The sequence below is a fragment of the Stegastes partitus genome, unplaced genomic scaffold (assembly GCF_000690725.1).
Source record: "Stegastes partitus isolate 25-593 unplaced genomic scaffold, Stegastes_partitus-1.0.2 Scaffold694, whole genome shotgun sequence".
Classification (NCBI taxonomy): domain Eukaryota; kingdom Metazoa; phylum Chordata; class Actinopteri; family Pomacentridae; genus Stegastes; species Stegastes partitus.
Window position 1 is genome coordinate 185,654 of NW_007578425.1, and position 24,038 is coordinate 209,691.

Consider the following 24,038-nt stretch of genomic DNA (forward strand, 5'->3'; position numbering starts at 1 on the left):
GCTTGCGGCTTTAATTTGTCATTATTGTTATTGAGTGTAGATTGAGGGACAAAAATCTAATGTGTCCCTTGAAACTTCAACTCAGATGTTCCAAAAGTGAAACCTTTGTGTCGGCAGATTTTTCCACCAAGCCGCTAAGTTGACTAAATCTACATGTGGAGTAAGTTAGGAAGCAGCTGCACTTGAAACTTCAATCAAGTGTTGCATAGTGTCAATGCAATCGGCAGCTTCTAAACCCTCAAAGGAATCTGTGGAGCTGATTGGCAGTGAAACAGTCTGGGTGTGTCTATGTGAAACATCTGGAGCAGCAACACAACACGCGAAGCCAAGGAGCTTTTACTTTATAAATGAATTTATTTAGTAATACAGTGGTATACTTAGAAATGTGTTGCAAAGGAAAAAAAAAATCGAACCAAAGTAAAATCAAAATAAATAAAAAGAATGTCAGCCACACGGGAAAATAAACTAGTGTTGGGTTGAAGCAGTGTTATCATATCAAAAGAAAAATAGTACTGATGTGCCATAATAAATTGTCTATTAGTACAAAAATACATTTCAGGGCACACAATACAGCATCCAGTATCACAAATAAAGGAAGGGACCACTCTTCACAGCAGCCCCCCTCAAGTACATCTTTTAAAATCATTTAAACCAAGCACTTCTCTATTTTGTAAATAAGAATAAAAAGTTTTCTGACAGTTAAAAATGCCTTAAGTAGTGTGTGTATATGTTGGTAGAAAAGTCGGACTTATTACTGCTTATGTCAGTTCCAAGGCTCAGGGGTATAACCAGAATACAAACATAACCAATGTAACCGCTTTCTCTTTTTTAACAAATGTTTTCTCTTTTATACAAAATAACAAAGATGTACAAAAGTTCATTTACAGAGAACCAAGGCCATATGCTAGCAATATGTACAGCCACAATTTTAAACATCTTCTAGCGTTTTTGTATTTCCTCAGACTTCATATGCATAGCAGTAAAAGAAAGCATACCTTTTCATCAGCCTCAATTATTCTCGTGTGCTAAATCCAAGTTCACTGTTTAGGAGAAAATGCAGAGACAACTTTTTCTTCCGTAGTGATCGCTGTAACTGATGTGATAAAGTTTCACTGAAAAGTTAATATGCAGATAAGGCATCACTGCTTGCAGTGTACGATGGGATTTTCATGTGTTGAACTTAGTAGTAGCAGGCTTCTGGACCTGAGTCATAGCACATGCATAGATCTCTAGACAGCAGGAGTTTGTAAAATCAAGTCAGTATATTTATCTACGGTAAAACATTTCTACAAAACATCAGTTTTAAACAGAGAGAGCCTCGTCAGAACAAACGGGCTTCTGATACTAATACTTAACTTTCATTCTTCGTTATTTTATTTTCTTTTTTTTAATCTTTATGATGCCTACGTCTTCCTTCATGAGTCAGGCTCAGCATTTCTCAAGTCCTCAGAGATCCTTCATGAGTGAAACGCATGACCACAGAACTCACAAACAAAAGTTTTGCATATACCAACTTTGTTGTTTGTGAGTGTATTTTTTCGTTATTTTTACAGTACGCAAAAATCCCATTGCAATATTAAACAAGTTTCCAAAATTCTCCTTTTTTTTTTTTTTCCTCCTTGCACTGCTCAGACCTTTTACAAAATTAGCTAAAAATGTCAAAATGAGATTATTCAGTCTGTGGCACTGGTCATGCATTCCAACTTCAGTTCCTTTTGTTTAAATAACGTGTTTTAATCATTATTTTTTGCAAGCCTTGAAAGCACCGAAAAAAAATGAAAGAAAAGAACAAGAGTACAGCCTCGGGGGTGCTGGACTCCTCCGACTCTCCTTGTGTGTGTGTGTGTGTTTTGTTTTTTTTTCTTTTTTTCTTTTTTAAATTTTGGGCACAGTAAACAACGTGAGAGTATCGAGTTCATACTTCATGGAGCAACGTGCACCCCGCCACAGTGGAGGGAGCACAGCAGGGGCCGCTGAGGTCCCCTGTTTATCACATTCAGTAACAGGCCAGCTGTTGCCCTCTTCAGAAGTGGTCAATGAGCACAGACACACAGTTTGCACCCACCAGGTAGTTTGGATCTCCAGGGAGAGATTTGTTCTGCCAGGTTTTGGGATCACCTGCAGGAAAACGGAGACATGAGGTGAGCTGCTGGGGAGCCTCGTCTTTAAAATTCAGAAAACAAACACACAGCAGGCACTGTGAAATCACCATGAATTCCTGTTGCTCACTGTGAGTTTATGTTATTAGTGAATGCTTATTGGATTATCAGGGTTGGTCCCGGCTCAGAATGGGCCTTTGGGGGGCGACTGTGTATGACAGTAAGCATGACTGGTCCGGATACAGTAAAAACCACGAGTCCGTGCTACATTATGCCAATTATGCTCGAGTAAATGAAAGCCCAATTAACAAAACTGGTTTGGGATTTTTTTTTCTTTTTGGCGCTGGATAAAACCTCTTTGGGAGGGCGCCAAAAATTCCTCTATGCAGGAAAGACCCCGGATCATTAATTTAATGAATGTCAAGTTAGTTTATACAGCAATTTTTATGCTACCTAATTAGCAGGAATCCAGTTACATAGAAAAAGACATTTCAGACCAATACACTCGGTCAGCCTCTGGGAAAGCACAGCGACGCCTCTTTATCAAACAAGTTGTCAACATCTGGAAGTTATGTTACTTTTTAAATATAATAACCAAGATCAATGAGCATGTTTCAGTTGACAAACCATTAGGGAACATATAGATAATACAGTAAAGAGGCTCTACACTAGTTTTAGACACTAAAGTCTGTTTACAGGCCTCATGGAGTTCTACTGCACATGTGAAAGAAGTTGTGTGAAGCTTGTTGGGCAGGAACCTGATTAAAGTGAATCAGCATTAAGCTTGAAGAAGACAAGATTTTCTTAATGCATGACTGTTGCAGCCCGCTCCTTATGTTTCCATGAAGCTAGCAGCTACATTAACTCATCAATCTCCATACCTAAACCTCTAACTGGACGCTAAGTGGTCAAGCTGTGTTGTGAGTAATGTGGGTGCCAGGTTTGAACTAGTGCAGGGATTTATTTAATTTATTTTTTTTTTTTTACAGAAATACATTTTTCTACATGTTGCTCCAAAACAATGACTATCCCATTCAGATGATGAGTTTATCAGTACTTCACACCTGGAACCTCCATTAAACTTGAAATGTAAAATCACGTCATGACACTAATTCGTCAATAACCGCTCAGCAAACATCAACACTGCATAAATAGGTACTGAATAAACGCTGCTGTGCTTTCAGAGGGGCTGATAAAGTACATCTGTAACTGGATTCAAGCTAATTTGGTGCCATATAAATTAATGTATGAAGTAAATGAGAGTTGACATTCATTAAAGTGATGATTCACTAAGTGCGAACTAATCACATAAATTCAGAGTGACTTAATCATCAACAGGAATTTATGATACAGTCTGCACTAATTCATACTTTATATCATTACAAAACAACATTTGAGCAGATTTTTTTTTGTAGAAATGAAAATCATGGTCACAGTGTAAAGCACACACATCAAGCTTTGGTAAGCTATTAAAGGGGACGTCTCTCGCTAATTCCCAGCTGTATATTTATATAATGATATACCACTAGAGTAGCTTTACATGCTTCACAGTTCAAAAAATGTCCTTCAGTTCAGCCTCTGCCTGAAAACAGACGATATTATTGCATCTCTTTGAGGCCTCCTTCCCTAAACTTCACTTTCTTCTGATTGGTCTGGAAGCCTGCGGACGCGCTGCACCTTGTGGAGGTTCAGGTAGAAAACTGTGAACCCAGCAGTGAATTAGTTTAAAAATGGCAGCTTCTCAAATCGATCCACACATTTTCCAGCCTGAATCCAATCAAGAATATGAGAGTGGACACCACACACATCTGCAGCAATAAAGTTTTCAGCAGATGGTCTGTTTAGTAAATACTACACTCATTACCTGCCTATTGTGTAACATAACGTCGGGTTTAGTCTTTCAGTCATAAGCTATTTTTCTATATATGCCTCTATGAACAGGTGCAGGTGTGGAAATGTGCTAAAATGCTGACGGAAATAGAAAACGTGCTGTCAGGTAATACCAAAGGTAATGTATCTGGTAGAATAAAAAGTCCAGCAGTTATTGTGCTGTTGACAAATGACTGCATCGTATCTCCTCAGTTGTAAGTACATCAAATGCGCATAATATTTCTGTAGTGCTGCTGTTTTCCAAGAATGTGTACAAACAAGAACACTGCAGTTTGACTTTGTGCACATGCTGTGCCTGGAGGAGACACCGGGAGAAGGAAATCTGTGACGACTTGATGTCATTTTATCACAAAAGTAGAAAAAAGTGTTTAAATGTTCAGCGCCGTCTGAAGCTTTGGGTCACAGGGACTACTTTTACATGTGTTAATGTCTACATTTTAAAGCTTGGCCATGTTTAATGTGAGCATCTGACATTGTAACATTAAGATAAGATAAGATCAACTTTAGTGAAAAGTTAAAAAGTAGTTAAAGTACAAATATGCCAGAAAATAAGGAAGTGTATAATATGGAATAGGTCCCCTTTGAATAAGTTAATTGTTCTCTAAAAATTGAACTCATGGATGGACAAAAACCTAATTCTATGCCCTCTACAGAGCAGTTCTACTGGTCAGAACATTGGACTGGACTGTAGTGCTGTGAAACAATCAGACAATTCAGACAATTTAACTGAATAGGAGTTTGTTCTATAAAATGTTGTGAGGTATTGAAAATGTTTTCATTTTGTTTTCAATTTAAAATGCTGAACTGAAGCAACTTAAAGGGCTCTGATACCATTTATGTCATGTTTATCAAAACTGTTGGATAAAGGTTGCAAATAAATTTGAGAATATTTTGAGTGCGTACCTTTTAATTACGGATGCTAAAAAACATTTAGTTAATATTTTTGTTTGTGCAGCCCATCCCTATTGTAACAGACTGCCACAGAAAAAGGCTAGAAATATGAAATTCCTAAGTGATGCGCCTTGTTGAGCACCAGAGTAATTCTTAGAGTAAGGTAGCCCAGTATTTGGAGTTCACATTAAGCATGAAAATAAGAAAGTAACTTAAACTCCAAACGGCACATGCATGATGAAAAATCAAGGGGAATGTGGGAAAACGAATGAGATGATTAAAATGATCCTGAACACCAATAAATGCTCCTCTTTAATCACCAAAGTCAGCCCACAGACCCCCAAAAGGACAGAGAGAGGACAGCGTACCCGACGAGGAGTCGGAGGATTTTAGAGCAAAAGACCAACCATCAGGGGTCATAGACGCACAGTGAGGTAAGCGCAGCTCCACCGGCTTCAGAAACTTGAGTCCATGAGGGCCACACATCACCAGCGGACTTAGCAGCGTTTCTCCTGCACGGATACACAACAAGATTTATATTCCACAAATTAAACACGGGAATTTATCAGCACCGAGGATTAAGCGTTACCCAATCAAGAGGAAAAGTCTGTTGCCTGGCCTTCATCATGAAAGAAAATTAACTGTTAACTGACTGGCCACGTTAATTAATTAAGTACACTCCCTTGGTGATAAATGTTAATTAAAAATCTCCACCTAGAACTGCTAGCATGGGTATGATTTTGCCTAATAGCCTTTGCTGTAAATCAGCTTTTCTATCAGTTCAGGGCAAGTATACCCCCAGTAGTGTAAACTGTAGTGAGACATAAATGCTTCAAATCTTTTGTAATGCAACAGCGAAAACACAAAAGCCATAAACTCCATTAATTACAATTTTTACTTTTTATCAAAAGTACATCAGCAATTTAAGTTTACCAGAGGTTTTCTTAGATGCTGGAACTTCTTGTTCTTGACTTATTTAGGGCACCAGAGGATGTCTGTACAGCAGCGAGGGACTGACCTTTCTCCTTGTCGAGGGGGGGCAGGATGCTGTTGTCCCGGCACACCTTGAAGTAAATCTCCTGCTCCACACTCTCTGGGATGGCACCCTGGGGGATGATGATGCTGACGCCCGTTTCGATGGAGCTCAGGACCCCTCCGTTACAGTTGAAGATCCCCCGGGCGGTGGCCACCACTGTGTGCCCTTCGTCCTCGTCGTCATCATCCAGTGCACTGGGGCTGAGGGACAGCGGCGCAGGAGTCAGCATCATCAGTCACATCAGTGCAGGCAGAGAATAATGCATAGCAGAGGACACGAGAGCAACCCCCCTGAGAACGAACAAGTCTCTTTCTGTCTTTCAGCAGCTCAGTAATTACCCTCAAAGACGTCACTGGCTGCTGATGCGAAAATTTATGAGTGTCTTACCTTACGGGGATGGCCTTGGGGATGGCGTTGATGTTATTGTGCTGGTATTTGGGCCTGTTGTCCATAGTGCGTGTGAAGGTGTCCAGGCCGCTGTCGTGATCGAGGGGCTGCGGTGACAGCTGAGGTTTCCCACTACTGTTGCTCACCACACTGGGCTTACTGAGGAGGTCTGTCTTCACCTGTGTGTCGTTGGGCAGCAGATTGTGGTTGAACTTGGGGCTCTCGAACTTGCGCTCAAAGGGCCGGGCTGCGCTGGTATAAGGCTTGGGGACGTAGCGGTTATAGCTAGTTGGAGCGGGAGCGCCCAGCGTCTTTGGGGGTGCTGCATCAGTGCCATTGACTGGGGATTTGTCAGGGATGACCCTCGGAGGCAGGTAGCCGCCTGGTGTGGGTTCGTCCCTGCTGACCGGCCTGAGAGCTACCAGCTCAGGTTTAGGATTGGGTGAGCTCAACGGTTCAGGTATGGAGTTAGCTGGAAATATGTGGAAAAGGATGCTATTACTTAAAGTCTTGATTAAATTATTACATACTTGCACTTGTATGTTGGGCAGAGCTCTTACTCTACGGTAGGCACAATGAGTAGTTTTCTAGAGTAACAGTACTGTATAAAAGGTTTGGTACTTAAGATGTTTTGATTCTTATCCCTCATGCAATCCCATCATGGGTGTGTCTGATAAATTCTACAGTCATTCTACAGCCACCTCAAACATACAGCCAGTAACAAACTATCTCCAGCAACAAGAACAATAAGGAGTCCTGTAACTGACAGTAACTTTTAGTTTCTATTGAATTTGGACAATCCTATGCAAAACTACACACATACAATAGACAGACAGCTGGAAGTGGTGTGTTTACATGCACTGAGGTAACGTGGTAATTCTTATCAATTGTTGCCATGTATGTGTGTATTTATTCCAAAAAAAAAAAAAAAAAAAAACAGCTGTTAGAAATCTGGTTAACCACACACAAGGCCAACATTTTAATGGGACATCCAGTGTTTCTAATGTACTACATACTTCCAGGCTACTAACAAGTACTGCTACTTGTACGGAAACCAAATTCTCATATACAGAACATTTAGGAAATGTAATTATGTGTGCAAGAATGCCATCACATAAAATATTCTAGACAGCAACAGTGAATGGTAGAAAACTTGTCATGGAAATTTCAATTAAAAAAAAATAAAAATAACTAAAACAAAAACAGCTTACTGGAAGAAGCAGACTAACTTGGTTACTTCAGGGTGAATCAACAACTGTGTAATATGTTTCAGTGTGCCTGGAATACTGATGAGCACTAACCGAGTACATGATAAAGTGTAAAAGTCTAGTCGAACAACTTGGACAGCTTACCATCACTGGGGCTGAGTTTGGGCAGCGTGTTGGGCGGGATGGCGGAGGCTGGGGGCCCATACTGTGAGGAGGGACTGATTTGGGGCAGAGGTTCATATCTTTTCTCCACTGGACTCACCTTCTCCACAGACTCAACTCTGCAGGCGGTAGAGACAAACAATACAGAGAAGAAAGCAATTGTAATTCAGCAATTGCTGTGACTAAGAAGCGCAGGAATTAGGAAGTAAAACAGCAAATACTGCTGGCATGAGGTGTGGTGTTACCTGTTGTATGGGTAAGACAGCTGCGCTGGTTTGGGCAGATCATGGAAGCGATTGATGCCAGGACTGGGTTGGCCCATGGCCTTACTGTCGAAGCTACGGCGATCAAAGTAGGACAACTGCTTCCTGTAGTACTCCTCGTCCTCATCTGGGTCATAGTGGTTGGAACGCACTACATCATCGAGGGGTTTAGGATGGGGCTTCTGTGGCTCAGGAGCTCTGCAGAGGAAGCCAAAGAGAAAAAAATAAAACAGATGCACTAATTTACACAGCACTACCAGACAGTATGACTGACCTGAAACCTGCTAGACAGAGTTTTGTGAGACATCTGATACATCCTTGTTGTCTTTTCATATCAGAAATAATCATTCGATGACAAGTCAATGTCAGTTCATCAAATAAGGTTGAAAACAATATAGAAATCTGAGAAAGGGTGTGGAGTTCAGGAAGGTAATAAGACTAGAGCTGACCCTCTCACAGCAGGAAGTAATGAGGTTCCTAATTGTCCTGCTAACATGCACCAAAGCCCGGCGCTCTGCAGAGTGACTTAACTCCACTAGGTGGAGCTAAGACAACAACGAAAGAATTCCAAGATGTCTTTGTGAGTCTTACAAGTTGTCCTTCAGTCACCTACTCTCTGTAGCCTGGGGTTCTGTAATGAGGACTACATACCTATAGGTGGACTTCTCCTGCTCCAGGTTGCTGAGGGAATTGGCTTTGAGGACTGGGCCAGGTGCACTCACAGGTTTAGGAACATCTGCAGGCTGAAAAACAAACACAGGGGCTCCTCTTTAGTGCTTCTCACATCAAATCAATTTTTTTTCCTCACATGAATGGACAGCATGCACACAGAGATTCATGTGTTTCATTGTGCCTGATGTCTTACAGGCAGGTTTATAAAGCAATGATTTCACATAAAACAAGCTCGCAGTTTCAAGTTGTGCAGTTCTTTCACTGCCACATCTAACGAGAGATTTGACCTTTCAGGAGGTTTATTATTGTTTCATGTATTTGTCATACTGTTAAACAACCAATAAAGAGTCCTACCTGACATTTAACCAAATATGACCCACCCTGACAACAGCCATCATTGTTGTGTATATTTTGGTTCCAGTTAGTTTTAGTTCTGTTTGTAGCGACGTTCTCAGTAATCTGTGTTTGTATTCACACAAGGATGCTCACCAGGGTATCCCTATTATCAGCAATGTTTACAAGTACAAATATATGTCTGAAATGTGGAAGTAGAGGTTAATATTGAGACTAATGAGGCACTGAAAATATGTTGTCAAACATCTCAATTACAGTCTCACACTGTGAACATACCCTGAGTGCGGATGACTCTCCTCCCTCTTTAGCCCTGTCCATGGAAACAGACCGCTTATTCTCAAACATCTTGACTCTGTTCAGCACTGACTGCGGTTTCATAGCTGGGTCCTCATCCAGGTCTTCCCGGGGTGGAGGAGGAAGGGGTTTGGAGCCCGGAGTGATTGCTGGCTCACCTGGGGAGGGCAGGGTCTCTGGTTTAGGAGGAGGAGGAATGGTGGTTTCAGAGTTTATCATAGACTCGTGCATCCCTGGCTTATAACCCCGGTTTGGAGGCCCCGGCATGTAGGTGGGCCTCAGACCAGAGTCGCCGTAATACTGCTTTGGAGGCTCTGGCGATCGAGGTGAATTAATGGGGAAGCTGTGGGATTCTGCCTCATAAGGAGAGCGAGCATCGTAGCCTGCAGGAGGAGGCGGCGGAGGAGGTTCATCATAACGAATCGGTCCAGGTTTACTGTGACGTGGTCTGCCATCGTAGCCCACCGGTGGGGCCTCATCATAGCGCGGCTGAGGGGGGCTGTAGTCCCTCCCTGGTCCATCCTCGTAGGGGGACCGGGGGCTGTAGCCCATGGGTTGCTGGTGGCCCGGCTGGTACCCTGCGGGCTGGGAGGATGAGGTCTGCTGGTCATAAGGGGGCCACTGTTCGTTGTAATGAGGCACACGGTTGTCGTAGTGCAGGTGAGAGTCAGTGTTGTGAGGCTTTGGTTCTGCGTAGCCGCCTCCATCGTATCCGTAAGGCGGGTGGTCGTATTCGCGGTATGGCTGTTTGTCCTGGTACGGCGGCTGGTGACTGTAGCTCATAGACTGCTTCAGGCCATGGTTGATTCGCACAGGGTCCTCCATATTGTACAGATCTTTCTTGTACATCTGTAAGGAAACAAAATGAAATGAATACATCTACCACATTAACATCAGTTCGAGTTTTCAACAAACCACCATGTTTAAGGACAAAAAGCAGCCAGTATTTTCCCAACACCAGATTAAGATTAAATTCATAACTTGGAAATAAACTGAAACCTTGAGGAACTTAACATACACAAGATTATGCAAATTATTAGAAAATCCCTCAACCAATTAATTAAACAAACATCAAGTCAAAGTGCAATTACACAAGCAAACCTTTGGTCATTATTCAAAAACAGTTCTGAATGCCTCTGTTTGACAAGATGCCTTTCAAGAATGATGATGATCCATATGAACAGAAGTGCATTTTACATGTTAACGCGTTTCATTAATAGTGTATTAACAAGCAATTTGCAAATTTATGAAAGGCCTCATTTCAAACATATGATGTGTAGCCTGTAGACAGCAAATCTAGTTACAGTACTTCCTATGGAAGAAGGTTGATTTGTTGGCATCTACTCACGACAAAACTACTCAACAGAAAACATAATGCAGTGTGCTGATGTAAGTTTGTTTTTCCATAGGGAGAATTGCTCAATGGAAGTTATTACCAAAAGTACTGTCTGCAGGTTAGCTTTCATCATGCAATAAACATTCAGTTTGCATCTGATGCAATGTCAAACTACTGGCACTACAACAAACAACACATCTACCCACTACGATGCCACTGTAAGTGCTACTATCGTTCATCTACAGAAGAGAGTTAAAGCTGAAAGGAACCCAAAAAACATTAGGAGCCATGCAAAGGAAGTAATAGGCAACAGTTAGGGCTGGTTGTGGATGTCTTCACCCTGGTCAAAGACTCAGATGTACCAGTCCTTCTGGTCTCCCAGCCCACTGTGGTGCATGTGGACTAGTCTGTCACACATTTTCTCTGGGAGCCAGAGGCACACAGTGGGCTCAGTGAGTCACACAGTGTGGGCATGTCATGCAGAGAGCGAGTGGAAAGCATGTGTGAGAAGACAGGCAGTTAAAACAGCAGGCTGGGGCCCAGGCCCGGTCCGAGTGGCTGGTGAAACAGCGGGTACCTTTGGTTCTGGACCAGGCGGTCCAGACGGGTGGGGTTCATGTGGTGGTGGTGGGGGCTGAATAAGCTCAGGGGCAGGGCTGGGGCTGTTAAGTGAGTCAGCCTGAGGAGCTGCGGCTGCAGCAGGCGGCTCCTCTAGGTGCACACCCTCTAGCTGTACAGGCTGCTCAACAGCAGGGGTAGCTACCGCCGTCGGAGGCAACGAGGGCATGGGCAGAGCAGCCTCACCTTGCTGTGAAGTATTGTTAAAAGACATTTATAACACAGCCTGCCAAGGGCACACAAAGTACAGCTTACCCCAACACCATGATCTTCTTCCTTACACTGAATCAGTTTTACACCAGCCAGAGAATGCACTTGCAAAATGTGGTTAGAATAGATAACGTACCAGTAGCTTCTAAAACATGTTTATTACTTAGCAAAGGACAATTAATCTTAACAAAGGTCACAACACAACACCGAATACAAAGGAGCTATTCCTCTGCTCTGCAGTAAATACTTTTTTCCATACATCCATCTTTGACAGGCACAGCCTGTAGCGGCCTGCCTGCCATGCTTGATATGAACTTTACCTGCTGAGGAGCAGCCATCTTGAACCCAGCAGGGTCTATGCGACTGGCTGGGTCAGGTTGCACTGGGTGCTGGTATCCGGGGTAACCAGGGGTGTCCTGAATTACAGGGGGGTCTTCTCGCACAGGCTCTGAAGAGCGGGTGATGGCAGGCTCCGTGGGCAGACCCACCTCATCATTCAAAGTCTCATCTAATTCCTGGTCTGTGTACGCTCCACCCTCTGTGTCCGTGTCCTCATAGTCAGAAGTGTGGCGGCTGTCAGTGCTATACATGGAGTATTCACTACCTGGCGCCGACAGGTAGGACAGACGGTCATCATGGATATCCAAGTCATCCTCTGTGGTGCCATCCGCCTGAGCAGAGCAGAGAAACTGTTACCTCATGGCTTACAAAGTCACACTAAAAGGATTTAGCTAACGCTGCTCAGTGCAGTGGAACAGAACGACTAACTGGCCAGTTGCCTCACCTTGCCCTCTGACACCCACACCAACTGGTTCTGCTGTTGTTGGATGGTTTCTTTCAGAGCTCCATACCAGCCATCGTTCATATTATTCAAGTTGATGGTCGCTTGGAGAGAATAGTTTGCATTACAATCTCTTCATAAAGAATAAAACATGCAAAAGAGTCAATTTACATTTTTAATTTACAGGATTTTAATACACTTTGTCCACTTACTGGTGAACAGGTGGTGATTATTCTTCCTCAGTTTAATGGCTCGCTCATAGAGCTTCCTGGCGCTTTTCCTGGACTCTGGACACAGTCTGGTCCTCATGTTCTTCACACCCTGTTTATTATCAGGATTTAGGAAGACTACAATTGGGTACCACTGGGCGTAGTTCAGCCTGTCCACAGCATTTGGGGTGATGTCCAGCACAGCATGTTTGTCCTTCATTGGATAAAGACAGAAAGAGGAATGAGTAAGAGTTTATGTGTAAAGAAATAGTTTAAAAACATATGATAGAAGGAGGTATGCTCACTCTGTCAATGATCTGCTTGATGGTGTGAAGACGAATGATTCCTGAACTCCGCTGATCTGTTCCTGCATCCCTCGGTTCACTCTCTGGAAAACAACATAGACGAATTTAATGAAAAAATAAATAAACACATAAATTGAATACTAATGTGCTATTTTTCCAAATGTAGTTTCAGACATACTTGCAAGCTCAAAAAGATCTGGCTCTTCTCTGGAGAGTTTTTCTCGAGCCACATCAGCGATAGGTCCAAATATCACAACCGGTCTAAGGAAACCAGCTGCAAAAAAAGACAACAAAGCATTAACAAGACTCAAAAACTGCACTACTGGTCTTACTTTAACATGTAACCCAGCAGACATGTTCAGATTCCTCACCCTCTCTGAGTACAACTCTTTCATAAGCTGGGAACTTTGTTTGGACTGGCTGGGAGGAGAGGTCCTCTCTGCTCTTCCTCAGGTTCCTCTTTGAACTGCGAAGACCACGGAACCTCCAGAAGTCGGCCCTGTCACCGCCTGCTGTTTTGGGGAGAGTGTATTGCACACTGGAGAGCTGCTCCGCTCTGTTGATAAATGGGAGAAAGACAGACAGTTCTTTATGTCACACAAGCTAATGGATGTGTCATAAACTTGGCACAGCTGATCTCAACATTGCCAGTGCTTAAGGACGCAGCATGGCGATAATAATAACAACACATTTAGTACAAATATGAGGACTAACTGCGAATCAAGACAAATCTGTGACATGTCAGTCAGGATGCTGTCACCTGTTTTTGTTGGGGATGATGCCCCTCTCCACCTCCTGATGGTTCTTGCCAATACGAATAGCCAGCCAGGAGCCCAGCTTGCCGTTGTAGAGGGTGTCCACCACACGGAACACCTCTCCCTTGTTAAAGCTTAACCCATATGGAGATTCCTTCTCATACTCAAAGTGTGTCCGGATGTAGAAGGAGTCACCAACATCTGATTCCACGATCCGCCGATATACTGAACAGGACAAAGCGGTAAGTTAGAAACGTCTATCATACCAACAGAAATTAATCTCATAACTTCATTCACTCTATTTACCGTCTTTCTTCTTCTGGGCCAGAATGGTGACCTCTTCACCCTTGGGAAGGTCAAGGAGGAATAGCACCGCCTCCTCTCGGATTATGTTTGCAAAATCGACATTATTTACCTGGAATTTGGGAAAACATGTTTCTTTTGAAATGATTTCAACACAATAATTTCACCGTTATCTTGGACTTTAAAGTTCAAGTTAAAGAGCAGCCTTTACTGTTGAAAGAGTGCATGACAAAAAGTGTAAATCTCTATTTAGATAAAGGTTTACATAGCTCTTCCTGTTCTCTGAATTGCCTGGGTAACAGCAGGTTTTATTGCACTGCAAGAACTCGAGCCATTCCTCAATATGCTTGGAGAAAAGAGGAGGAGGTACAAACAGCGAGATATATGACTGTGAGGGAATGGGACAAACACGGCGAGAGGAAACAGTGTTTTTGTGTGTGCTCCCTCGGGGCCATTGCTAAGAGACAAGCGTGAAGATATAGGAATTTTGGAGCAGCCAGTGTGTAAAACCATGAATAAAAAAAAGGAAAGCTTCAGGACACATTCCCTATAAGACATTGCAGTTTACAGACACTATCAGTGCCCATTGTTAAAATAAAGAGAATGAAAATGCATCCTGTTCACCTATTTCCTCTTTTCTCTGTCATCTACACAATTCTTTGAGTAATAGCTCCGCATCTTTGACAGAAAATATTTTGCTCTCGTTTTACATCAGCTTGCGTTTAAATTACAGCATCTCACCCTGAGAATTTGGTCGCCCTCCTCCAGGCCCTCCTTAGCAGCTGGGCTATCCTCCAGTACTCCGGCTACAAAGATGCCCACGTCATTCCCCCCTGCCAGTCGCAGACCCACACTCTCCCCCTTCTTGAATTTCACCAACTTCATGCTTGGCCTGAGGATAAAGACAGTTGTTCAGCTGACTTCCTTTGACGTGACACCATTTGGTATTGCCATCTTACAAATATAAACTAGTTTATAAATAGTTAAATGATTCTTGGATGGAAGCTAGATTTCTCGAGAGAACGTTGAATATTGTGTGAAAGGCACAAACAAAGTAGTTTTTCCTCAGCAGTTTTTCAAGAGACCTGTATATTTTTATGCAACAGCATTTTATTTTACTGTCAATATTACCGTAGAATACTGTCGTCATGGGCAGCGCTTGGCACAGGGGCATCAGAGGGACTGACTGGCAGGTCTACATCTGGCTGTCCAGGTTGAGCATACACCGGCTTTGGCTCTGAATACAGACACATGCAAGCTCATGTTATTAATGCAGACAGATGATGAACACATAAAACAGATTGTAGATGTGAAAAAAAAAAAAAAACCTCTCCCACCACTATCACAACGTAACAATAGTGCAGATGCACATGTACGACTGGGAACAAGTACACTAATGGAAAAACAACTGTTCAAAACCACACAAAAGCAAAGTATTATCACACAGATGCTTGTGCACAACCACACACACTAAAGGCACACAGTGTCCTGAGCAGGGAGGTCAAACAGAAAGGCAGCAGAGTGCTGCAGGCTGGGGAGGAACGTCAGACTCAATCAACTCATATGGTTTATTTTCACTTGGCTCCAGGCAAACTGAGCCAGGCTCAGCAGGCGTCTGGATCTAACTTTTCTGGTAGTTGCGCTTCTAAAAAGGGCAAAAATAACTGATTCAAACAAGAATTCGTTTTACTACCATGAAGCCATTAAATATTCTGTTGCAAATGACAGGCAGGGAAATACACGTTGCCTCATTTGCTTACAACTTTCACAAGTATGGATGTAAGACAAAAGTCAGACTGATTTACAAAGGATTTCTCCTAAAGACCACACAGTTGTTTGGTTAACTGGCTGACTGTTGTTTCTCTGACCTGGGAGTGGTGGGAGCTGTTTGTCCTCTCTTGCAATGGCTGACTCCTTCGGTTTGGGCAGAGGAACCTCCTCCGGTAGCTTCGATGGTGTCGAAGCCGGCTTTGACATCCGTTCGTCGTCACGACTTCTGTGGCTGCAGACACAAACAGATGTTTTTATAGAATTTATCTTTAGAAAATGAAGACATGCGATCATAAATACTGCATTTTGCCGATGTAGAGCTTGAAGGCAGCATATGAAGTGCTCTCCTGAGTAGACATACGCCGTCAGGTGAATAGAACAGCTAGATTCTCAGGCTGCATCTTAGTCTTGAAGGTCATCGCTTTGTCTTTCCACTCTTTTGTGCTCTATTTTTAGAGCAGCTTATCTAAGGTGTCAGAGTGAATTCTGTCCTCTAGGTGAATTTCACTGTGTGGCTCTGGCTTTAGACCAGCTTGGTTTGACTGCTCTGCCAGTTTTAAAACATTAAGGGCGTGGAAACTGATACACAGTGACCCTGGCCAATTACGAGCCAGATAATTGTAAATGATGTCAAAATCTCCCTGCGTTTTGGGGCAACTTAGTAGGTAAGTGGTTAGGAGGCATACCATATGGGCACAAAGGGCCTATTCGATTCCCAGCCAGACCATTTGCTGGATGTCACCTCCATGCTCTCTCTCTGGCATTTTGTATCTCTCTACACTGTCCAGTTGAATAAATACGATCAGCCCAAAAACCAAAATAAATAAATAAAATAAATAAAAGAAAGTGTGTGTTTTGATAAATGCTCACATTTCCAATATGTTTCTTAACAACTCTTGGGAAAAGGAGGAATATCAGCAGGCTGCACAGTGGTGCGGCTCAGTGGCTCTGCTGGTCACATGTCCTACTCACTGGCACAACTTTATTGGCAGAGAACTGCTTTATTCACAGGCTGAGTGGCAAAGTAACCACAAAGCATCCTGTTTGAACTGGCTGCTGAGGAACAAACTTCTTTTCAGCCCATCCTGGAGACGGACTTACTTTTAACTGCCAACTTCCTGAACTGAGAGAAAAGGTCACAGGTTACAGATCACAGATCAGGTTTGGATAAACAATAATATCCTGTCTCAACAATCCTTCCTGTTGATTAAAATACTAAAATGAATTGAAAGTGCTCTGGTGGCCTACATGTGTCCTAGTAAAGTATTTTTTTTACATTTCTGAATCTAAAAAACAATCACAAACGTTCAGTCAGACATCTGTATTTTGACAGGAAGTTGGTACAAAAGCTCAACCGCACATAAAAGGGGAGCCAGCCAACTCTGGTAGCCGGTAGGTGATGGTCTATTGTTAATTCATTGTTGCAGTCATATTGCCCTTGTGCCAAACATGCGGTTTTGCACGCCAAAAGATTCAAGCGACACAGAGATCCAGTGACACTTTCACAGGACTGTGTCATCTCAAGAAGAAGCAACACTGAATAATTGATGTCGTATAACATCACTTCAGCAACATTCATCAAGTAATAACTTGCTGTTACACAAAACACTGCTCTTTCTGACACACACTGATCATTTCTCCATTAGAATGATGGCTGTGAGTTTACTGTACTTTATCAATGTCAAAACATCTCTACTGAACTACACTAAATCTATTTAGGATTTACTACCAATAATACTAGTGGGGATTTAAACAGGGAAATGTTGCCAAACTTACGGTATTCTCCAGCTGTTGAAGTACAAAAGGTATATTCCAAAAAAAAAAAAAAAAAAAGCAGATCCCATTAAGTGACAGGTTGGCACATTGCACCATGTACAAAGCAATAGACTTTTACACTAAACACAGCAGAGTTTTGGCTCTCAAGCGTAATTTTGACCAAGACTGACTCTTTTGCTGCTTAACAGTTGACTTTTATCTTTTCTCGGGTCAATAAGCAGTGTGAAAGGGGAACAACTGTGGTGCTCTATTGAGTTTAAATGAAGAATTAATGAGGTACTTTCAAACAAGGTTAGAGTCAAAGAAGTGCTGAATGGGGTAATGGCTGGTAATAACGCAAACATTAAATCGAAAGTCCTTCACCACAAAAAAAGAGGGAAAAAAAGCCTGTCTTAACAAATGAACGCAAAGACATTATGACAACATCAATTATGGTTACACACGAGGTATTTTAATCTTAATATTTGGCTAAAACTAATGATTATTTTAATCATTGATGACCTGCCAAGCATTTTGTCAATTATTAAATAAATCATTTGGACTAAAAAGTATCAGACAGTAGTACACAGGGCAACCCAGTAGCTGAGTGGTTTGTGTCCACACCACACTGGTGAAAATGCCCCGTCAGCAAAAAGCATCAATCACAGTTTCCCAAATCCTCCTATGGAACTAGGAAATGATTGACATGCATGTTGGAAACAACTATCTGTGCTGTTTATTTTTCAGTTATTGGACTCATTATTCAATTGTCTTAGCTCAACATAATAATATTTAAAATTAATGTGATTTTAATATCAAAGTTGTGACCGAATGGGGATTGTGACAAAGGTAATCTGTCATCCTACTCACATCTTGATGGAAAAGATGTGGATGTTTTGGGGTTTTTTGATTAAAATCTGAATTACACGATTGTTAAAGATAAAAAAATAAAAAATAAAATGCATATACTTAAAACCTACAGAGATCATTATTTTACACCTATCCCACTACTGCACTTATGTCCGCTACATGCCTAAAATACAAAATTATGGACAGATGATATTTACCTGCCATTGCTGATTTGTGGGGGCGAATGTCTGGAGTGGTCTGAGGGTTCAGATCGTCTGTCCGGAGAGCGGGAGCGGCTGCTACGATGTCTGTCATGCGATCGATTGGAATGGTCGGATGCCAAAGAATGGATATCTGAAATGTCTGATCAAACAAGAGCCACTGTTCAGCAGCTGCAGTCTGAAATACACACTGACAAGTCTGGCTTTTAATCTGCGCCTATCTCAGCTGAATCCAACACTTAACACCACTCTCACCATCTCTGTCAGAGGCGTTGGCTGAAGGAATGCTGTCATCGAGGTCAGGGATGTTCAGCAGGGTTGCCCTCTCGTCTCTCTGAACAACCATTTTTAGCTTGCCCTTTGACCTTTCTATCAGCTTCTTGGCATCTATCAAGGAGAGGTTCTCTGTCACTGTGCCATTAATCTGAGAGAATCAGAAAAAGAAGCTATTAGCCATGACATGACAAGGAACACTTTCACACAGCCACAGAATTTGAATTGAAACTAAGTGAAATAAGACAATATTGCCTCTGTTTCACTATGAAATCCACCAAAATGGGCACATGTTTGGGCTACAGATACATGATTGCAACAGCATTAAATCAACTGCAACTTAACTGCAACACCAATCGTGTTTGTCTGGGGAAAATGGTTTGCAAAGCTGTGAGAAGGAGTCTAGACAAAGTAAAATTAGATGCAGCCACCAGTCAGCTGGGGTGGTATTAACTAACACATCCTCATTCTTTCACTCTCTCTGTGCTTGCATTCAAAGAAAGCAGTGAGACATGTATAATGAGACTGAACGAGAGAAGTCTACCATTTCCTGGGGGAAAAAAATGCCAAAAGTACCCATATATAGTACAGTCAATACAAGTCACATAAATCGCACATTACCAGTCAACATAAAGTTTTAAACACCGTAATTATTAAACAAACCTAAAGTATAAAACAGAACATTATCTAACACTTCCAGTTGTTCCAATCATCCTAAATGTTTAATGATGAGTCTCTCCCTCCCCTGGCCCTCTCACCTTCAGTACAACATCCCCTTCCTGGATGTTGCCATCCCTGGCTGCCAGGCTCTCAGGGGAAATGTCCTTGACAAAGATGTGGCTGGCCAGGCGCAGGCCATATTCTGCTTACAAAGTGAACGACAGCAACAAAGACGATGTTAGCACAGAGTTCACGTGACCACACCACATTGACCACACTTTGCTGACAGCTGCTGCTCCCACTGGGATTAACAGTACTGATTAAAGAAGATTAATTGCTCTTTTACTTAGATTTACTTGAGTTAACTTGGATTTTGCTGTGGCTGGCAAGTTTTGTTTGCTCTGGCAGTTAACCAATGCTGATTTGGAGGTTTGATTCTCTTCTAATAACAAGGTTGTCTGGTAATACTCAAGTAAATAAAAACTCAAGGGATGTCCTTGTGGAGCAGTTACTGGTTCAAAACACTGAACACCTTCCTGACAACCTTTTTCATGCCCGACTTTGTGAGCCTCACCTTCATTTTTGCGGGATTTGACAAGCGTGACCTTGGCAGGGCGTGGGGGCAGGTTGTGTGAGCGGCGGTCTGACCGTGGGGAGAGGCTCCTCTCCCGTGAGCCGCTGCGTTCACGTTCCCTGTCCCTTCGCCCACTGCTCCGGCCACTGCGCCTGCCCATAGCCCCGCCCACACCGCTGTAAGCGCCACTGCGTCCACTCCGCGTTTCATATATCTCTTCATCGTAGCTGTCCTCCTCCTCGTCATGCTCTGACATAGTTTCCCTCTCCCCTAGGCGGCCCATGGGGACATGCACCTTCCTCTTCCGTCTGATTGTCTGTCGAAAGAAAATGAGATATGAGATCAGGCTGACAACCGGTCACTTAAGATAAATCAAACGCTCCTCTCATCATGTACATTTCTCCTACTAGTTAAGTGTCAAACATATGAACATCCAGACACCATACATGACTATATAAATGGCATTCCTGCTTCCAACACTTTGCACTCATTAAGAACTGACAAAAAAACAAGCTTTCAAGAGGAATTCATAATGGGAAGCTAACACTCACAATTTTGGCAATTTTCCCACTTTTACGAAGCTGCTGGACAGCGTATGCATGCTCCACATTGTCCATGGAGACAGCATTGACCATAACGACTCTGTCATTTTCCCTAGAGAGAAGAGACACCAAGAACAGACACACTGGAGTCTTTCTGGAACAGGAGAGTCATTTGATACTAAAAACTAGCAATCTACCCGGGCTGCCAATAATGCAACAAAATCTTACTGCAGTAGGCCTTCTGCCGGGCCTCCTTTCAGCACATCCGAGATGACAATGGAGGTCTCGCCGCTCTGAAAATGAGGGTTATCCCGACCTCCTGATATGGCTATCCCAAAGCCAAACCCTGGTGCCTGGAAACAGACAAACACAGATTAGGTTGTTGATTTAGCGGTCTGAGTGGACCAAAAATACCAGTATACTGATAACATGAATGTGTGGACAATAACAGAAGGAACATCTATTTGTACAAATGTCACTGAACCACTGTTTGATAAGTAAATCCACAGGATTGCAAAAACATTTAGCAGTCATACACGGCTACATCTGCTCTCAACAGACTCTACAGTGAAATAGGTATTTTTTCGCTGACAGAAAGCACATACACTAGTAGCTTAACGGCTGTGCAAAATCAGCATTTTGTGCACGTTATTTGGTCTCCACAGCCAAAAACGTGGGAGAGAATCATGTAGAAGAGAAGCTGTGTGATAACGCGGCTGTTTTGTCTGTTCCACCTGCACCTATGTACACTATGAGCAGACTGCTTACAAGATGTGATCTTGAAAATAGGAGGGAAGAAAAATGCAGGGATGGAAGAAAATGCAGCAAAACAGGCAGAGTAAAGATATTTTGGCATAAGGACTTTCAGTTTCAACACAGATAGAAACAAAGAACAAATAGTGGATTAGAGATACCTACCCTGTGTAGTGTTACTGTGTGCTGTTCCCAAATGACTGTCTCCTCCATTGCTGCACTCTAAGAGACAGAAACACAGCGCATTTAACACAAACGAGGACATCCAAAGAGGTAAACTAAGGTAAGAGAGCATACTGTTGGCCTGATTGTCTCGTATGAAAAATGACCCAAGCAGGACACATGATGAATGTTTCCTTGAGCAAAACATCAATCTTGTTTTCAGGCCTTTTACATGTTCTGGTTGAAAATCTATCAGTGGAACTCTTACCTTTTGCCCTCTAACCATTTTAAATTGACCCACTGCTTCCAAGATTACAAGTCCACAAGCCCTGCGAACATCATTCTTCTAACTAATTAAAGATATTTTCTTTGTTAATTAATCTGTGCATTTTTCTTCTCGCTTAATCGTTTAGTTGTCTCCTTTATATAAAGTCAGAAAAAAACTGAAAAATGTCAGTTAGTGTTTCCTAAAACACAAATGTCTTCCTTTGTCATCATCACAGAGATATTTAGTTCACTGTCATAGAGGAATGAAGCTGGAATCAGAAAGTTTTGTCTTATTTCTTTTCAAAAGATTGCTGATTTTTAAAAAAAAATAAATGACACCTTCAATTATTCGTTGCAGCTCTATGATATATGCAATTAGCATCACTGCCAAATGTTTATTTAACCTTCCCTTAAGTCTGTAGAAAGTTGTTTTTAAAAAATAGATGCACATTTAGGTTTTTTACATCATTTCCACCACAACTGCTCTGCAAAAAAAAAGGAAGTAAGGAAGAACTGAGCAACATAAACTGTCAAAGTGCAAAATAATTAGATAAATATAATTAATAGTAAACACTCTGACAGACAATAATAATATTGATTTTCTTTTCCCACTTCATTTATTCTACCGAGTCAAGAGTTAGTCGTAGAAGGAGCAGGAAGCAGCCTGTTTCTGGGCTCTTCACAGCAGAAATTTAATTAGAATACAAACTGTCACAAACACTATACATACTGGCCTGCACCCAGAAGCACAGTTTGTTTCACACTGTTGCTGATTTACAGTGATACAGATAACACTTTGTTGTGCTTGGTTTTAGTAGCAAATCAAACAGACCACACACACTATCAACATACTGGTGTCAGACAAGACTGTTTCCTTTATAGTAGGTCCACAGTGTGGGGTCACATGTTTACACCTCACTGAATACAATAGGGACGATGCAAAACAAGCTGCTGCATACAATGAAACCACATTGTCCTTAAAACTGAAGCACAGCCTCAGTCCCATTAGCAAGCACAGAGGATAAGATGAAGGTCGACTCCTTCAGCTGCTGGTTAACACTGTCCTCGGCACCCCACAGCTCGCTTCTTATCTCATCTCTGCTTCTGTATCATTTCACCTCTACTACAATCTCACGACACATTAGACATTCAATGACTGCGTATAAAATACTACCAGGTCCATCCCTTTGGGGCAAATTACAACCAATATCACAGCACCTAATGCAATAACCAGCATTTGTCATGTAAATTGAGCCTAGGTCTGTGACCTTAACAGGTTAGACTGTCACACATTTTTCCTGCTGCTTTGCTGGTAATTCCTTTGACACCTAAAACACCACCTATGCATAAAATGGGGATCTCATGTAGCGATACATTACAGTGTGATGAAAGATGAGCGAAGGGAGATGAATCTCACACTTAAGCGGCATCAGTTCCAATGCTTGGACTAGCCACTAACATTACTGTCGCTGTGTTGGCAGCTTCAGACCCTAAACATCTAGCAAGTGTCAGTCCAGTGTCACACTGAAGATGAATATGCACCACATCAGCATGACAAGCTGCTAATGGTGCGGCTATCAAGTCTGCAAAAGTGATAACGATGGCCAAATCTTGGATGGGCCAAAGGCAAAATACAGAAAACTTAAAAAACCTGTTTCAAGTTTGAAGAAAACTGTGTCTAGTTTGGTTTCTGTACTTTAGAAATCACAGTTAGAGGTAGAAACTTAGTTGACTGACTCTGTTGCTGTTCTGTTTATTGTTTTACTACCCAGGCTTCCTTCAGCACATCATCCTTATGTCTTTTGCGACCTGTCGGCCAAGTGCCAAACATTAGCTGGCGTCTGGGAATACAGGCAGCTGAATAAATCGCCACAAGTGGCCCCAGACGTTCTCAACTTGGCAGCAACAGTCACAAACTCCTCAAGCAGCTTATGGTGGGACTCACACAAGGAGGATGAACAAAAGTTTGAAAAAGGGAACTCCCACTGCCCTTTTACATTGAATACACTGCACTTGAGACGGGTGGGGGGGACGTCTGAATATTAACAAGTCTGGTGAAAACAGACGCATGAATTCTTGCTGTAAAGTTGGCTCTTTAGGGAGCAGGATTTATGCCACTGTCTTCTTCATCAACCCTCTAAATGTATAGATGGTTTGCCTCTTAAGATAATAATAACAATAATTGACTTTCAAACTTTCTTTAAAAGATATCTATGTAGTGTGACACAAACATGCACACACACACACACACACACACACAAATAAATCATTTTTAGACCACATGTTGCAAGAACTGTGATTTGTCTGTTTGGAAAACAAGATTAGAAAATGCTGATTATTCCCAGTCAAATACAAATAAATGAGGTTAAAATGAATGAAATAGAAAAACCCGAACGGGGACACAAAAGAAGGAATCTAAAACTGTGGAGTAATAAACAA

At 42.2% G+C, this 24,038-nt stretch overlaps 1 protein-coding gene across 2 annotated transcripts in view; it reads right to left on the reverse strand.

The window, feature by feature from the left end:
* Positions 1-334: 334 nt before the first annotated feature.
* The window catches only part of tjp1b (tight junction protein 1b), a 36,068-nt gene continuing 12,364 nt past the window's right edge, over positions 335-24,038 (reverse strand). The window contains exons 2-28 of one of the 2 annotated variants that reach the window (XM_008290765.1): positions 21,336-21,392; positions 20,646-20,770; positions 20,427-20,529; positions 19,876-20,191; positions 19,400-19,503; positions 18,624-18,792; positions 18,366-18,510; positions 15,642-15,775; positions 14,905-15,010; positions 14,515-14,665; positions 13,777-13,885; positions 13,476-13,695; positions 13,087-13,271; positions 12,894-12,989; positions 12,716-12,798; positions 12,414-12,624; positions 12,205-12,305; positions 11,741-12,091; positions 11,170-11,400; positions 9,239-10,105; positions 8,588-8,679; positions 7,919-8,134; positions 7,656-7,792; positions 6,304-6,775; positions 5,899-6,116; positions 5,309-5,392; positions 335-2,118 (exon numbers count right to left, since the gene is read on the reverse strand). In XM_008290765.1, coding sequence (XP_008288987.1) covers positions 2,024-2,118; positions 5,309-5,392; positions 5,899-6,116; positions 6,304-6,775; positions 7,656-7,792; positions 7,919-8,134; positions 8,588-8,679; positions 9,239-10,105; positions 11,170-11,400; positions 11,741-12,091; positions 12,205-12,305; positions 12,414-12,624; positions 12,716-12,798; positions 12,894-12,989; positions 13,087-13,271; positions 13,476-13,695; positions 13,777-13,885; positions 14,515-14,665; positions 14,905-15,010; positions 15,642-15,775; positions 18,366-18,510; positions 18,624-18,792; positions 19,400-19,503; positions 19,876-20,191; positions 20,427-20,529; positions 20,646-20,770; positions 21,336-21,383 — 5,169 coding nt within the window. In that variant the 5' untranslated portion in view covers positions 21,384-21,392 and the 3' untranslated portion in view covers positions 335-2,023. Of the gene's footprint in view, positions 2,119-5,248; positions 5,393-5,898; positions 6,117-6,303; positions 6,776-7,655; positions 7,793-7,918; positions 8,135-8,587; positions 8,680-9,238; positions 10,106-11,169; positions 11,401-11,740; positions 12,092-12,204; positions 12,306-12,413; positions 12,625-12,715; positions 12,799-12,893; positions 12,990-13,086; positions 13,272-13,475; positions 13,696-13,776; positions 13,886-14,514; positions 14,666-14,904; positions 15,011-15,641; positions 15,776-18,365; positions 18,511-18,623; positions 18,793-19,399; positions 19,504-19,875; positions 20,192-20,426; positions 20,530-20,645; positions 20,771-21,335; positions 21,393-24,038 lie in introns of both variants that reach the window. The other variant, XM_008290764.1, reaches the window with a different exon arrangement.